At 38.8% G+C, this 18,305-nt stretch overlaps 1 protein-coding gene across 1 annotated transcript in view; it reads left to right on the top strand.

Annotated features, from left to right (window-relative positions):
* The window catches only part of LOC132835855 (pecanex-like protein 1), a 276,852-nt gene that overhangs the window by 245,598 nt on the left and 12,949 nt on the right, over positions 1–18,305 (top strand). Inside the window, exons 31-34 of the mRNA XM_060854954.1 lie at positions 3,495–3,725; positions 4,389–4,663; positions 9,119–9,483; positions 15,940–16,394. Coding sequence (XP_060710937.1) covers positions 3,495–3,725; positions 4,389–4,663; positions 9,119–9,483; positions 15,940–16,394 — 1,326 coding nt within the window. The remainder of the gene's footprint in view (positions 1–3,494; positions 3,726–4,388; positions 4,664–9,118; positions 9,484–15,939; positions 16,395–18,305) is intronic.

The raw sequence follows: 18,305 nt of genomic DNA, 5'->3' as shown, positions 1-18,305 counted from the left end.
TCCTATCATGAATCAGAATCATGTTGTTGGTCATTGTGCCACCTACCAGGTCGTTCTGCTATAATGCATATTTTGTTAACTAAAACACGATTGGGAAATGGGGACACTGTTTCTAAAGCACAAAGTTTCAAAGTGTGTTTTTATAATTCTGGCCCCATTAGTTTAAATGGTGCTGCTATTACTCGATTTTCTTATCACACAGGATTGCACAAGAATGGAACTACCACATTATAGAACTGACTGTAATTCACTTATGAAAAGTATTTATCAAATCAAAGCAGCAGGAAGGTATTGGATGATCTGTTGCTGCAATGCGTACTACGTGAATCTCTCATACTGTACAAGGCGCACACAGGAACAAAAACATTTAGCCCCTCAATTCTGTTCTGTCATTCAATGAGATAGTAGCTGATCTGTGATATACATCCATAGCCTTAGCTTTTTCTCATATCCATCAATACCTTGGACAAAATAAACCAATCTCTGATTTAAAATGAACAGCTGATCAAGCATTAATTGTCCTTAGAGGTACAAAGTTTGGAGCTTTGACACACTTTTTCATTTTCATGTGTTTGCCAATTGCACTGCTGATGGGTCTGGATTTAATTTTTAGGCTATGGCCTAGATCTTTGAATTGGAAGATAGTCATTGCAAAAATGTATCCTGAAAGATTCGCTACCAGACATTTCAAAAGTCCCAATGCACCAAATACCCTTGAATAGTCTGGGAGGTTTCAAATCACCCATTATCTGGAATCTTCTGAAGATCAACAACTCAGAGGGTTCCAAATCAATTACCTGGATACTTATCCAGCAAAAGTCAGGGGATTAAAACCTGCTCAAAGTTAACGATAAAACTGACCCCCTCTGAATCTCCCCTCTAACAGCCCAAAGCATCTCCTAACCTGACCTGATCCAATCCATCCCAACACCTCATCCTCAACATTCAACTTACCACTGACTTACTTTACCCCTCATCCATTTACCTGTCACCTACCTCTTCAATCACTTACATGCCACCTATCCCCCATCCACTACCTGGCACCCTACTCATTCAGCCCCTTACCCAATGATCTTCTGTCTTAATTCCCTCATCCACCTGCCACTCCATAACTCCTTGCCCACCAGAAACCTACTTCTTACCCACCCACCTGCCATCCTGACCTTTCACCCCTGGATACTTACCCCTTTACCCAATTCCTTACACCCTAGCCCTTCAACAAAAAAAACCTACTCATTAACAAAAAAAAGTGGTGGAGAACCTCATCAGGTATGGCAGCATCTGTGGAGAGAAAGCATAGTCAACAGTTTAGGTCCAATGACCCTTCTTCAGAACATCTTTTGTTATTCTATATATTAACCTTCTCTTTGTAGCATTTCAGTGAGGTTTAGAACATCTAAACTCTTCAGTTATGACAGTTACTGCTGTGAAAAAAGTGAGTACAGCATGGTTTCCCCCAATGATCCGACACTGCAAGGATTGATCTGTGAATGAAGCCACACCACACATACCTGAAACCTCCAGACTTAGAAACCTGGAACATGGTTAAAGGATAGGAGCATAGGTGATCCAATAGTGATTGCTGCTTTTGGAAGGTTCAGGTCTATGTGTCTCAGTTTTGGATTCCCCAACCAAGATAAATAGTTTATCTTTATTTACCTATCTCTTCCCCATAATATCTTGAAAATTAAATCAATTCACACTGCATTCTTCTAAATTTCAAGGAATAAAACATTATATTGTATAACCTTTCCTTGTAATTTAACTCTTGAAATGCAGGTATTCTGGTAAACCAAGTTGCACTTCCTCCAAGGATTTCTTATTGTCCTTAAGGTGAAGTATCAAGAAATATTAACTGTACTTCAGTTGTGATATAATCAGGGCTTTGCACAACTTTTTCCTTCCTACAATGTATGGTCTAAGTATATAGGCTAACCTGCGAATGACGTTTTGAGTATATATCTTTCTTGTTTAAGACAATTTAATGTTTTAGCTATTGATACTCAAGACTTCTTGAACCTCCACTGTTGCGAGCTTCTTGCCATCCTGTTCGTGAGTCATGATCTACCCTTTTATATACCCGTGTTAGCTCTCCTTGATGAGCTGAAAGATTTTTCACAGTAGTAGCTTCCCATCAACAGATGGGCTGATTGCTCTAGAATTCCCAGATTTCTTCTCATGTTTCTTATGTAGCCAAGGGGCATGATTACTTTCCCCATCTAAAAGAATCTACCCAAATGTACTTTGCAGATGTCCAAACTATCGTCTTTCAATGTACTCACCTACTCCACTAAACCTCTGGGATAAGTTGCATTTGACCCTGAAAAATTGTTACTCTTTAGTGACATTATTTTCTTCATTATGTTGTTTTGATTATTATAGTTTTCATGAGACCCTGTCCATAATTTGAGTTTTCTTGTGATTTTCAGCTTGCTGACCCCATCCTCTGATGTCATGACTAAAACAAATTAATTTTCAACATGTCCACCATTTACTTATTTTCATTGACAATGTAGTCATCATCAATTTCAAGAGACTGTATTGCTCTTGATCACCTTATGCCTTTTTTAAAAAAATCTAATAACAGTGAAATATTTTTAAAAATTGACACAGTCTTGCCAATTGTGGCTAGACATACACTGGGAAATATCACATGACCTCCTACTTGTACTGTTCCTCCCCTAGATGCTGCCATTGGTGTCTGAGCCAGGTTGGAAGTGGCAGAGCCTGACACTATCCCAGCTGCCCCAGGCCCAGGCGTCAACTACTGACTCCTGCTTGTGCCTTGTCTGGGAATGAATGACCTTTTGGCGAGAACTAATCCTTGGGTATGACTCTCCTCATCTACACTTCCTCCATCTCAGAAGCACTGCAGCCTGTGAGGAAGTCCCAAACAATTCTTAGGCTCAACAGAGAGCAGCCTCAACCCAATTCTGGCAGTTGTCAGAAATGGAATTAAGGCTGTGCAATTATCTGGCCATCATCAGCTGCAATCCCTCCCACCTCCCAATTCTCCCTTCAGACTAAAATTGGACCAGCTGCCAGACCCATCCACCCTGATTCACTCTATATTGAATAACATTTTGCAAGTCCTATGAAGATTCCGTGGATTCTTTCAATTGTCACCTGGATACGGTTGCTAGTTCTGGTAGATTCCTTGTCCAACTCACTACGCACTTAGCAGGGCTAATACACTACAGACTCATGAGTAGAGAAACTATGGTTTTAGAGGAAACTGGAGTCACGTAAACTGAAAGAGCTTGAGGTCACAGATCAGAAAGACAGAAATACTGGGATGACCCAGAAGGGAAACATTGAGCTGATGAAGGGAGAAGGCCTTGAGGTAAAGCAAATGCACTCTGTCTTTTCTGATGGAAATCAAATATAGTGCAATAAACCCAATGAGTGTAACAGCTGCTTGAGAGGAGTAGGTGCTAGTTCCACTCTTAATCTCTTGACCTGAGGAACCTTGATGATTTTTTTTGTGTGTCCAGGATCACTTCACTTCATCCGATGAGTATGAGGATCCTGAGATTCTGTACAATGCCATCAGCAGCCATCAGCAGACAATGGTCATCTGTCATGAAGGAGACCCACTATGGCGCCAATCCATCCTGTCAAATGCAGAGGCTTTACTTGCACTGCGGCATGTGGTTGATGATGGAGTTGATGAATACAAGATAATTATGCTCCATCGACGTTTTATCAGCTTTAAAGTGGTGAAGGTAGTCACTGTTATCATATACTTTTCATTCAAATATACCATAAAGACTAGGATTCATTTCTAAAGAAAAGAGGGAGAATGATAGTGAACTAATTGATATCTGGATAAGAGGGCATTTTTTTTTGTTTACTCATTTGTGACATGTGGGCGTTGCTGGCTTGCTAGCATTTATTGCCCATCCCTAGTTACCCATGAGAAGGTAGTGGTGAGCTGTCTTCTTAAAATGCATCTTTTTCAGAGATCTTCAAAATTAAGAAGGACAGATGTAGAGAATATCGTCTTCACCACAAGTGGAAACAAAACTAGGGGTGATAAATAAGGTCCAACTAGTTTACAATAATTTTTCCCCTCATGTGTTGAGAAACATCCTTCTTCATCTAACCCTCTCAAGATGAACTCCTATTTCTTTCTCTCCCCTATGATTATCTAATTTCTACTGAAATAAATCTGCTGTGTTTGCCTTAACTAGTCTGTGTGAGAGTTCCACATTCTGTCAGTAAGGAAGTTTCTTCTGAACTTGCTAATGGATTTATTACTTGTTTTATTTTATAGTTATGGGTCATCTTGCTTCCAAGATGAGAGGACACTTCTTGAAGCGTTTGTAATATTCATAGAGCAATACTAATATTTTACATTGAAGGTTTTTCCATTTCTCTGGCAATAGGTAAATAAAGAATGTGTGAAAGGACTGTGGGCAGGACAGCAACACGAGCTGGTGTTCCTCCAGAATCGCAACCCGGAGCGAGGCAGTATTCAAAATGCTAAGCAGGCCTTGAGAAACATGATCAATTCCTCGTGTGATCAGCCAATTGGCTATCCGATTTATGTCTCACCTCTCACAACATCCTACGCTGGATCACACAAGCAGCTCAAGAATATCTGGGGAGGTCCAATCAGTTTGGAGAATCTCAACATGTGGTTCACTTCTAGGTGGCAGAAGTAATTATTAGTCTATCTTGTTTCCCAGTCTCTCGACTCCAGTAATTTAAGATTCTCATCTATAAGTTCAGTTTCCTCTTTGTCTTGCCCATCCCTATCTCTGTAATCTTCTGCGAATCCATGCTACAGACTTCAAACAATTTTTTTGGGTTTTTTTCATTTAACCATTTGTTCGCATATTTCTTGACATATAGTGGGAATCAGATTTCTCTGCAAATGCTAATTGGTTCTTAGGTCTCATAGGAAACATTGCAGCCTGTGGAGTGACAGCTGAGGTGGTGTTTTGTAGGCCCAAGACCCCTCCAGTCACCATTTTCCAGGCAGTTCCCAATGGCAAATAGCAATTGGTGTAAAAGGAGAAGGTGTATTAATGTGTGGGCTAATATCAATTTTCTTCACTATTTCACTGGCATAATAGGTCTGTTATTTCTCCACCTTCCTATCTTTGTGGAACACTTCACTAGTGTTTCTAGTTCTTTGTGGAGTGACTGAGAACATTAAAAGATCAGTAATCAAAGTAGTTTTTGGAATCCCATTAGAGCATTGTTTACTGGTATTACAGGGAACCTTGGAGAAAGTGAGGACTGCAGATGCTGGAGATCAGAGCTTAAAAATGTGTTGCTGGAAAAGCGCAGCAGGTCAGGCAGCATCAAAGGAACAGGAGAATCGACATTTCGGGCATAAGCCTTTCTTCAGGAATCTTAACTGCCAAAGCAAAACTCTTGACCATCAACATGTTAACCTCAGTATTGCAATGTGGTTACAATGCAAAAAAAAAGCCCATTTGGCCCATTGTTCCTCTACCTGCTCTCTGAATAAGTAACACAACCTATGTAATTTTCCTCCCTTCTCCCATAATCCTGTACTTTCTTTCTTTATAGACAATTCCATTTAGATTGAACCTACTTCCATTATGCTCTCAGACAGTGCATTCCAGACCTTAGCCAATACACTGAAAAAAAAGTTCCTCATATTGCCTTTGCTTCTTTAACTAATTACTTTAAATGTGTATCCTGCTGTTCTCGATCCTTTCACAAATGAGAACTGTTTCTCCCAATCTCTTCTGTGCAGAGTCTTCATGATTTTGAATATCATTATCCAACCCCCTCTCCAAGGAAAATAGTCCTAAGACAATCTCATCAGATTTTTGAATGGCATGCATGTTCTACATATCGATCTCAAAACCAAAATCAACATACCGTGCCTTACCTTCAGTATTCAGAGACTTACTGTGAAAGTGAAAAGTTAAACATAAAAAATTAAAGGATTGAAGTTAGAGGTGGTTTGAAATTAAAAAGTTGGTGGAAAGTTTTTGAACTTTACATTAAATGTGAATATAGGAGGTTATGGTTCGTAAGCTTGAAGATGACACCAAAATTGGAGGTGTAGTGGATAGCGAAGGTGGTTACCTCAGAGGCAACAGGACCTTGACCAAGAGGCTAAACAGTGGCAGATAGAGTTTAATGTAGATAAATGTGAGGTGTTACACTTTGGCAGGGCAAATCAGGGAAGGACTTATACACTTAATGGTAAAGTCCTGGGGATTGTTGCTGAACAAAGAGACTTGGTGTGCAGGTTCATAGCTCCTTGAAAGTCTTAGGTCAACAGGGTAGTAAAGGCAGCAAATAGTATACTTGCTTTTATTGGTCAGTGCACTGAGTATAGGATTTGGGAGGTCATGTTGCAGCTGTACTGGACATTGGTTAGGCCACTTTTGGAATGTTCAATTCTAGTCTCCCTGCTATAGGAAGGATGTTATGAAACTTGAAAGGGTTCAGAAAAGATTTACATGAATGTTACCAGGGTTGGAGGATTTGAACTGCAGGGAGAGACTGAATAGGCTGGGCTATTTTCTCTGAAGAGTTGAAGGCTGAAGGGTGACCTTATAGAAGTTTATAAAATCATGAGGGACATGGATATGGTGAATGGTCAAGGTCTTTCTGCCAGGGTAGGGGAGTCCAAAGCTGGAGGGCATAAGTTTCAGGTGAGAGAGGAAATATTTAAGAAGGACCTGAGGGCAACATTTTCACAGAGTGCTGAATGTATGGAGTGAACTGCCAGAGGAAATAGTGGAGGCTGATACAATTACACTTATCACTTTACATTTACAAATACGATTTAAAAGGCGTTTGGGTGGTATGTGAATAGGAAGATTAATTTAGGATATCTGCTTAGCATGGATAAGTTGGACTAAAGGGTCTGTTTCTGTGCTGTACATCTCTATAACTAAATTTTGTGGATTATTTTTACAACACAACCAACTGGGTTCAATAAATATCTACAGTCTTAAGGATTTATAATTGTGTAAGTTTAGAACGTGCAGAGAGTTTGTAAGTAGAGATGCAGGGGCTGTGGCAAGAACGATGCCAGTACCAAATTGCTTAGAAGAGTCACCATACTGCCACCTATTGTATAGAGATCAAGACAGTCTATGAACAGCAATGGGGAACAGAGGTGGTACTGGGAGGACATTACTCTGAATTTGTCACAACAGGATGTTGCATATTTGGGATAAGGAAGTATGTGCATACATTAGCTTTTTAATAAAATGTTTATGTACAAAATAGGTACTTTGTAGCTATCTTCAGTAGAGAGGAGAATGTTGCAACTAAATGTAGCTACAAACAGGAGGTAATAGTGATATTGGCTCAGATAAAAATAGATGAAGAGAAGGTTCAAAATGCTCAAAATCCTCAGTGGGTAAGAGGTCTGGATTTTAGTAACCCAGATAGTAAGAGTGGAAATTGTGGATGCTATGGGAAAAGTTTCCAATCCTCTAGTAGATTTGAGGGGGGGGGGGGGGGGGGGGTGTTTACTAAGCACAGCTGAATCATAGGAAAGTAGGTTAGATGAACAATGGGCCACTCATTTTAATATCGATGAAGATATGTTTTTATGAGATGAAATCTCGCACGCAAAATTAACTGGCATTTGGAGAAGTATGTGTGTGAAAGTTAGTTTGAATTTGTTAAAGGAATATGATTTTCAACTAATTTGATCAAATTCTTTGATGAAGTAATAGAAAGAATGGAAAAGGCTTTTGTGGTTGATATATATTTAGGCCTCTTTCATCAGTCACAAATTGGATCCTGTTTCATTTGGTGTATGTAAATGACCTGGACAGGTATGGTACATAATGTCAAAGTTTTCAGATGATATAAAACTCAGATACATTGTATAGAGTGAGGACAGACCAGACTTAGTGACATAGTCTGGTAAAATGAGCCAACACATGCTGGATGAAATTTAAAGTGAGAATTGTGAAGTGATACTCTTCCTTCCAAAATGTGAGAGAGGCAATACGAACTAAGTGGAATACTTTTAAAGGAGGTGCAGGACATGTGAAGGTGTAAGCACACAACTTTGAGGTGGCAGTTGAAATGGCTGTCCAAAAAAGCATTACTGATTCCGTGACTTGATTAATAGTGGAATAGAATACAGTGGTGATAAAGTTATGCTTTAAGCTTTAAAATAATACTGGTCAGACATCCGCTGAGGTATTGTGGGCACTTCTGCCACTACACTTCAGGAAGGATAACAAGGATTTAGAAAGGGTATATAGAGAGACTTGCTAAAATAATACCAGGGATGACAGACTTCAGTTATGTGAAAAGGGTGTGAACGTTGAGATTATTCTCCTTGAAGCAAAGAAGATTAAGAGGAGATTAAATAGCAGTCTCCAAAATCTTGAATAGCTGTAATAGAGTAAATAAAGAGAAACAATTTCAAGTACCAGAAGAGTCAGTAATCAGAAGACACATTTAAAATGACTGGCAATAAATCTAGAGGTGACATGGTGATACAATTTTTATACTGTGAATGATGCAATCTGGAATATACTGTCTTAACGAGGGGTGGAAGCAGATTCAGGAGAATTGTTTAAAAGAGAATTGGACAAATACTTTAAGGGAAATATTCACAGGGCTGGTAAGAGCTGGGCAGCAAGACTAATTGGATAGCTCTTTCAAAGACCTGACATAAGCACAATGAGTCATAAAACCTCCTTCTGGGCTATGTGATTCTATAATTGTTATTCTGTCAGACTTTTAAACTTCATGAGCTACATAAAAGAAAACATTTCATCTGAGTGTTTATCTTAACCTAATGTCCTTTAATCTCCTGAGTTCATAATAGAAGCTGAAAGTGTTGAATGTTTTACTTGTTGCTGCATTAGATAGTACCTTTTGTTGACCATTAAAATAGCTTCAACTCTGACTTTACTCATGCTAATATTTAGCTTATTGTCATTATTTTGTTTCTGTCTATACTTGCATCTGTTTCTTGCATATTATACTTCAGTTGAGTATGAATTTCAACATTTGTGATCAGCAGTGTATTTAAAACTAAGCCTATCAGTTTATGAATTGTGATAATCATTCAGGAGTGGCTGCAGTTGCCTAGATGTAACTAAACGTTCAGGTTTGACATCTGATATTCGTGTCTTCACACCTCCAGATTGCGCAAAGGCTGCACTGGAGGTAACATTGATGATTCAGATTGTGGAGGAGCTTCCTCAGCCAGCAGCAACAACTACACTGGGAACACAACTCAAAGCATCAGCTCCAAGCAAACAAGGGCCTGGAGGCCACACGCGGTAGCTTCGTTGACTGCTCGCCAGGCCAGGGGTATATCAGTCGGTGGTAACACCAGGATGTTGCTATGTTATAATTACTGTTACATTAATTCTCCCTCCCTAAGTATGGAATCTTGTGCTGCTCTTGGGAGAAGAAAGCAAGGCAGGCAGAAAAAAAAATTAATTGAACTAGAAGCCAAAAATCAAATTCTGAACAGTGCAATTAAGTTCTCAGAATTTTTAAAAGGTGGGTTAATGTCTGAAAACCCGCCGGGCTTGCTGGGATGGCAGAAATTAATTATGGAGCACGTTCCCTTGGACTTTTTTTACAAACATAGTGCACCACACAACAGAACATTTTTATAAGACATGGCAGCCCTACTTGAGTTATTTGGATATAGATTTGTCACCTATCTTAACTAGGGCATTTGTTTAATCAGGATGGTTAGGTTTGTCAAGCCCTGGATGGGTCTCCTGAGTTAATACAGGTATATATACAATGCTCCTGTTCCTTTGTTTGGGAGCTTCGCGCCAAGCATAGCTGTTCTGTATTCTGTGGGTTTTTTTTGCTTTTCTTTCTTTTTTTTGATCTATTTGTTATTTACTTATTTATTGGTGTTGCCTTGCACAGTGTTAGGGTTTGTTTTGTATTACAGAGTAGGTTAATAGATAGGAGAAAGTGAGGACTGCAGATGCTGGAGATCAGAGCTGAAAATGTGTTGCTGGAAAAGCGCAGCACGTCGATTCTCCTGTTCCTTGGATGCTGCCTGACCTGCTGCGATTTTCCAGCAACACATTTTCAGCTAGGTTAGTAGATCGTAGTTGTATTGTAATCTGTGTTCTGTTTTCTTTTTATCATACTGATATTTGTTATTGATTGTATTTTTCAATTATTTTACATGTTTGTAAAGTTAAAAAAAATTGTTAATAAATATATTTCCAAAAAAAAAGTTGGGTTAAGCTTCCTGTTGAAAGGCAGGAGAAATTCTTTTGTTTGCGTTTGTGCAAGCCATTGCTGTTAGCCAACATGTTAGATCTCGGTTCGAGTTTTGTCATTTATTAGTTTTCAATGAAACAGTGCTGGTCATCGTGCTTTAGGAAGAATGTGAGGCTCCTTGAGATTGTGCAAAGGAGATTTATCAGAATGTTTCCATGGATAAGAGATTTCAACTGCAAGGTTAAATTAGAAAAGCTTGGGTTGTTTACTTTGGAGTAAAGGAGGCTTAAAAGGAGATTTAATGTACAAGATCATGACAGACTTCAATAAGAAAAGCTGTTCCCATTAGCTGATGTGACAAGGACTGGAGGACACTGATTTATGATTCCAGGCAAAAGTACAAGGGAGCTGAGAGAGAAAACATTTTCACACAGGTGGTAATGAGCCAGAACTCCCTGCCCACAAAGTGGGTAGATGCAGGGCCCAATAACTCGAACCTGGAACTCTAGGGCCACCGTTCTCAGGTTGGAGGCATCACTTGGAGATTGGGTTGGGAAGACTGCTTGGAAGCAGCACTTGGTCCCGGGATTTCTGTCCCTATCCCTGGTTGGAAGTGGAATCTGTTGCTAAAAATTGGAAAGGAGATTAATTGGTTAATTGAGCACTTGAGGGAAATAAACTTGCAGGACTGTGAGGCAAAGAAAAGGAATGGAATTGTCTGGATTCCTCTATACAGAGAGCTGATGTGGAATCACTTAGTGAAATAGCTTCCTTCTTTGTTGTAATGATTCTGTGCCTATCAGATTGCAAAGGTAAACCACAGTGCTAGTTGTTCAGAAAATGAAATGAGCACACACGGGAGGCAAACAAATGGGAGAAAATTAGCAAAACTTTAAACAACTGAACTGTTTGAAAGCTTGGGAGATTAGGGGGATTCTGGAAAGAGATAGAAAGGGGAAGAATGCTGAGGAGAGGGGTTGGGGGATGATATTCTGGGGAGACGGGTTAAGGGGAGGGAGGTGTAAGTGGGAATTGTGAAGTCTGAAACAAAATATCATTGAAAAAAATTCTAAAGGAAAATATGCAGCAAACTGGCAATTAATATTTTAAAAACAATTCCTCAGATATTTTTTGAACCAGAGTATTTCTGGAGAAGTTGTTTTAAAGCTTGTCAGTCTTTTGGGAGCTGCTGTCTGTGTACATTAGTCTCTCAGCATGTGACGGAATTTGTAGCAGGAGGGTAAAGCACTGCATATGTTATAAGGTTATTGAATGCTCTCCATGACTGGGCAGATGATAAAACTAGACAGATAGAGCAGCTACGCTTCATTATGTGAAATGCTAAACTGCCCATAACCAATTGTTTACATGGAAACATATAAAACGTAGAAACTAGGAGCAGGAACAATCCATTCAGTCCTTTTGAGCCTCCTGACCAATCACTATGGTTTTTACTGATTCTGTATCTTAATGCAATATTCCTGCTTTCTCCCCACACCCCTTTAAAATTTGTAGGTTTATCTATTTCTTTTCCTGAATACATTCAATGACATCAACACCTCAGCCTTCTATGGTAGAGGATTCCATAGGTTCACTATCCTTATCTCAGTCCTAAATGGGTCTACTCCATACCCTGAAACTGTCTCCTGGTTTTAGATTCCCCAATCAGGGAAAACATCCTTCCTGCATCTAGACTGTCCAGCCTTGTTAGAGGTCTATATGTTTCAATCATATTCTCTCTCATCCTTTGAAATTCTAGTGAATACAGGCCCAGGCAAACCAATCTTCCTTCATGGGACAGTCCTGCCATCCCCAGTATCAGCCTAGTGAAGCTGCATTGCACTCCTTCAATGGCAGGTAGATCTTTACTTAGGTAGGGAGATCAAAACTGCACATTAAACTTCAGGTATAATTTCATCAAGGTACTGTATAATGAGTTATCCCTACTTCTGAACTCAAATCCTCTTGCAATGACAGCCAATACACATTTGCTTCTCTAACTGATGGCTGTACCTCTCTGTCTAATTTCATTGATTGTGTAGAATAATTCCCAAATTCCTTTGTACATCCACACTTTCTACCATATCACCATTTTCAATAATACTGTTCCTTTCTGTTTTTCTTACCAGATTGTATAATTTAACATTTAGCCATATTGTACTGTATCTCCCATGTGTTTACCAACTCACTCAACTTGTCCAAATCAGCCTGAAGGCTTCTCACATCCTCCTCTCCAGCCAATTTTGTGGCGTAAGCAAATTTGAAAATGTTCCATTCGTTTCTCTCATCAATGTCATTTATTTATATCGTGAATAGTTGGGGGCCCAAGCACTTATCCTTGCTGTAGCTGCACTTGGGAAGAGACCATTTATTCCTGCTCTCCATTCCTATCTGTCAAACAATTCTCAATCTTTGCCCAATATATAACCCAGTATGCAAAATACTTTTAATGGGAACGTTGGTTTTACAGCAAAAAGAGAATCAGGCTCAGCACTGCACCGTGTGCAATTTACTTGTTTATTCTGTGACTTATAAGAACAACAAACATTGCCGAAGCAAATTGAGTCATGGACTCTTGCGTGATATCTAACAGTGCAAGTGCCATACAAAATTGACCATACCCATCTACTCATTCAACATCCCTGCAAAAAAAATAGTAGCTACCTTTTTAAGAATTCCAGTGTGAGTAGAATCCAGAAATTATCTGCTTCTCCCACATGGCAGCTATGCTTTCAGGCACTTTCAAACAATGTACTGGAACCTTCTCCCTATAAACATCAATGGCTCTCTAACTCCCCTCTTTAAAGATGCATCTTGAAACCAACCTCTTTTACCAGCTATACAAATATCTTCTTGCATGATCCATTATTGAATTATGTCTGATTTATGATGCTATGAAGCAACATAGTGATTTATTATAATAAAGGCACTATTTTGCTTACACATATCCTTAAAATGCAAATGAGCACAAGAGCCTCATTTTCAACATCAAGTATATATTTTAGGTAGCCTTTAAGGAAACGACTCAGACTAATTTGGCAGTGGATTGCGGACCCAGTGTAGATCAGACTTAGTTTTATGTTCAGCTCAATTGCTTTAAAAACAGAATTGAGTGATAAAACAAAGTGCCCCATAGTCTCCTCCACTATTTATTTAGACCTGTGTACAGTTAATTTCAGTAGAATGTCCTCGCTGATCTGCCTTTTTTTAAAAAATGTTTAATATTAAAATAAAGTTTTATTCAATGACCTATGACCTCTGGCAGTAAATCCCAAAGTTCAATGAGTGGAGATGATCATGGGTTCAAACTCCAGACTTGAATCACTCTGTCCCTTTTGGATATTTTACCTACTCTTGAGTTTAAATAGTGTTCCCATCTGTGAGCTAATAAGATCATTTACACTTCCTCATTAGTTTTTATGAGCACATTTTGACCTTAGCAAGTATTGAGTCGTCAGAAAATCTTTGGGTAAAATGTTAACCATTTATGACTGAGAAGAAAAGGAAGTTTTTCTTGTGGAAAGTTATGAATCTTTGGAATTTATGATTTTAGAGGGTTTTGGATTTTTAGTCTGTGAGTATATTTAAGACTGTAATGAATATAGATTTGGGACAGACTGGGAATTAAAGTTTTTGGGATTAGGGTTGCAAAGTAAAATTGATGCCAGAGTTTAGTGAGGATATTGTTGAATTGTAGAGCAGACTGAAGTGGCTCTCTCTTGTATTCTATTTCCTAATAATTAGACAAGTTTAAAGTAATAGAGGATATATCACGGTCTGGACATGAAGGAACTGTGTACTTGGTGTCCCAATGATATTGATGATTGATAGTGTTTATTATTCCAATACTAACTATTGATCAGAGAAGACAGTGTCCATTTAATAGATTGTCATAGTTTAAATTTTAATCAATTCATCTTCAGGAAAACAACAACCCCAGTCATTCAGTGTGGCAGGAGATGTTTTAAGGAAATATGATAACATTGACAGGAAGCTTCACAGTGGGAGCTTGGTCACAGTACCTACAGTCAAGTGCTCTACACTGAGGACTAACATTAACAACCTTAACTGAATCAAATTTTCAGAACAGAAAACAAATCCAAACAAATACTAACTTAATTTTTTTTATAGATCAACTTAATACAGTTCAACATCAGTGTTTGGAAACCTGTACAATATCTAGCTCTATTAGCGAGTATGTAATTGGGTAAAAAGCAACAGAGACTTTTAATTTAATGAGCTAGTGATTGATAGAAACATAACATGAACTTCCTGGAGATTAACCCATACAGTTACACTTCGTCTGGAATATTGGCTTCATTGCTGGGCATTGCAACTGAGCCAGTCTGAATCATATTATTCACATATGCTGTTCCCATATTTGTTCTACACATTTCCAATATCCACCTATCCATTCAATTGAATCTTGAATGTGGATCTAATTTCTTCTTCAGCTACTAACTTGGAAGTGAATTCTGCAGCCTGACAACTCTGTGTAAAGATGTTTATTTGGTTTCTATTCTAAACCTGTAAATATCATTCTAAATTCAAAATATGTATTTTAAGTATATGTGGCTACTCATTCAATGTTTCTCATCTACTGGAAATGTTTTCTCCTATCTATCTGTAACTTCAGCACTTCAAACACATTGCCCCATAATCTAAAGGCTGGAAACATGAAAAGACCTTAATAAAATCTTCACTCCTCATTTATGTGTATCTGTTATGAATTACATTGTTTCACTTATAATCCAACCTAATTGTACAAATTTATCTTGGCCAAAGCTGACAGACTTAAGTTTTTAACAAATTTTACTTTTATCTGGTGAACAGTTTCAGCAAGAGGAATTAAATATTCTTGTTCATTAAGATTGCAACTGCTATAAAACAAGAAGTATGGAAATATTTTACATTTGTTTGCTCGGGTAGAAATCTACATTTCTAAACATGTGATCTCCTTTCTCACCTAATTTCGAAATATTTCAGATATACTGGCAGTGATCCTGTAAGTTATTTTAGAAGTCACATTTCCAACCTATCTAAGAATAATTTTGAAGATTCAGGACTCTAATCTACAGAGTGATACCCACTTTAGACATTCTTTGTTTGGATTTTTTAAGTATCTGCAAGAATATTAATTGCACAGATATGCTAATGCTTTTACATCACTGAAATAATCAAGAAAGCCCATAATCTTTTGTTAATATATCTTTCTCAGGAGATAGGTGTCACTGGCAAGTTGGCACTTACTGTCCCTCCCTTGTACCCCTCAAGAAGGTGATGGTGGGCCTTCTTGAACCACTGGGATGAAGGTCATCCCACATTGCTATTGAACAGAGAATTTCAGCATGATGATTCACTGAAAATGAGGGAATAGTGAGTATGTTTCCAGGACAGGAAGGTGCTCCCACAGTGCTATTGAACAGTGAAGTTCAGCATGATGACTCACTGAAAATGAGGGAATAGTGAGTATGTTTCCAGGACAGGATGATGTCTGACTTTCATTTGCTGTCCTTGTCTTCTAGCTAGTGGAGATCACAGTTTTGGGAGAAAAGTTAAGTGATATATTTGTGAAATTTTCTTCATTTGATAGTCAACCATTGCACACTTGCACTTATCTAGCAGGCAACATCCAAATCTAGACAGTGCAAACAATACAAAAAGATCCAATACATTTAGTTTAAACATGTGTCCAAGCATATTAATTGTATATGTGGGGTTACAATGAATGACTTACAGTTCAATCCATTTTATTTTTCTTTGCAGGACGGAGGGAACAGAGGAGCTGTTCAGTGCAAGCTTGCTCGTCTCATTCAGAGATCCAACAACCAGCTGCTATGAGTCAGTCAGGGTCATTGTTGGAAACAGAGCAGCCAACTTCACAGGCATCAACATCCGTCCAAGGTTTCGTTCAAAGATTATCCAACAGCCAGCTGTCATTCAATAATTCAATTGCTTCTATGTTATCTCAAGTACCTCACCTCTCCACTGCTAGTCAGCTCAGTAGCCAAGGCCATTTGGGCACACAGAACAGGCGCAGCATCACCTCCTCCACGAGCTCTACCCTTAGCCTCTTGTTTGGGAAAAGAAGTTTATCCAGTGGACTTGTGATATCTGGGCTCTCAGCAGCAGAAGGAGGGAATACTACTGACACCCAGTCAACAAGCAGTGTCAACATCGCAATTGGACCATCAGTCAGCCATGGGAGCCAGATGACAAGGGTAACACTACATTTCTTCTCTTCCACTCTAAAAGATTGTTGTAACGTTCATGCCCACAAGTTACCTTTATTCATCTTTGCGACGTGAGTGTTCTTGGTAAGGGCAACTGCCTATTCCTAATTTCCCTTTGAAAAAGTAGTGGTGTTGATCTATTGGCATTGGTACGTTTAGAGTGCTGTTAGGAAGGAAATTCTGTGATTATGACTCTGCAAATGAAGAATGGTCTATATTTCCAAGTCTAGATAGTGTGTGACAGAATTCGAAAATTGTGGCATTCCCTTGTCCCTGCTATCCTTTTCCTTCCAGATGGTACACGCTGAGTTTGGAAAGGACTTTGAGGAAGCTTTGGTGAGTTGCTGTTGTTAATCTTGCAGCCACAGTGCTGTGGAGAAGGGAGTGAGTTTTCTTTGAGGCTACTTGATCATGGAATGTGGGTGACACTGGTGTTGCTAATTTTGATTGTCCACCCTTAATTTGCCTAGAGGGCACTTAAGAGTCAACTGAATCACTGTGGGTCTGGAGTCACATATATGCCAGATAAGATATGGATGGCAGATTTTCTTTGCTAAACAGCATTAATAAACAAAATGGTTTTGTAAGACAACCGAAAGTAGTCACATTGTTGCCACTAAACCAACGTTTTATTCCAGAATTTTATTGAATTCAGATTTCACCATCTACCATGATAAGATACCATGTCCCAGAATAGCCTGGAGTTCTGGAGTATGAGTTCAGTGGCAATACCACTTTCCCACCATATTTAAGATGGGGTGCCAATCAAGTGGCTTGCTTTACCATCAGTTCAGGTCACTCTTTTGCGATTGGGATCATTTTATTTGTTCTGCAGCTCACAACTGCATTACAGCTTGGGCAGACACATTGAGTACTTACAGGGATGGTGGGCAGATCCTCAGTGTGGCTCAACTTTCTCCTCTGAGCTGAAGGAGGATGGGGATGAGTGAATAAAGTGAGAGAAATGAAAAGTACAACAAAATTAAATAAGTTGAGATAGAGCTTAATGCCAATAATAATAAGATTCCTGTAGCTATAATAACAGATCTGTGAGCAAACATAAATCACATCAAATTGCTGTGAATCAAATTAAAGCAGGGTGGAATTATGGTTCTCTTTTTGCTCTTAAGACACTCCCCTTTGCTTCCCTATTTGAATATTTTACAGTCAATAAAGTAGTTTCTGAAATGTAATCATATTTGTAACGTGAAGAAACGGCAATCTACAATGCATTACAGCTCACCAGCTGTGTGTAAATTCAGACACCTGCTAGATATTATTAGTGTGGTTTTCATGCATAAGAAAATTATGATAGGAAGAACTTAGAAGAATATACAAGGTATAAATAGACCACCTGATCCAGGTATTCTTCCCCTTACCCTACCATCTAAATCCATTAACATGTCTTTACTTCCCTATTTCCTTATTTGCTTGTCTGTCATACCTTTTAAGGCATCTGTGCTCTTCGTCTCAATTACTTGTTGTGGTAGGAAGTTCTAAATTCCCTATTACGTCTTAGTTGTGAATTCAAGGCTCATTTCAGAAGTAACATGTAACCTAGACTAACATTCCAGTGCATTGCTGAGAGAGTAGACAAATTGTGAGGCATTAGAATTTGAGGGTTAGAAGATAGATTCTGTGGGTAGACTATAGGCAATAGATTCTGGACAGTAAATTGTGAAAGGATAGATATTGGTATTCTGGGATCCTGGAACATGAAGCTGAACTTTGTTTTGGCTAGGTCTGAATTGTGTTAATGTTTGGAAGGATTTTCTTCAGGAGGACTGGTGAGTTTTCTTGCAGTATCAACTTACCAAACTCTCCTCATAACTACCTACCCTATCCTAGTGGTGTCTCTCTTGTCCAGTTCTTGGCCTATCTTACCATGTGTGTGATTCT

This window comes from Hemiscyllium ocellatum, chromosome 3 (assembly GCF_020745735.1).
Source record: "Hemiscyllium ocellatum isolate sHemOce1 chromosome 3, sHemOce1.pat.X.cur, whole genome shotgun sequence".
NCBI lineage: Eukaryota > Metazoa > Chordata > Chondrichthyes > Orectolobiformes > Hemiscylliidae > Hemiscyllium > Hemiscyllium ocellatum.
Note: the sequence above shows the minus strand (reverse complement) of the source record. Positions and strands in the feature narration are given on the sequence as shown.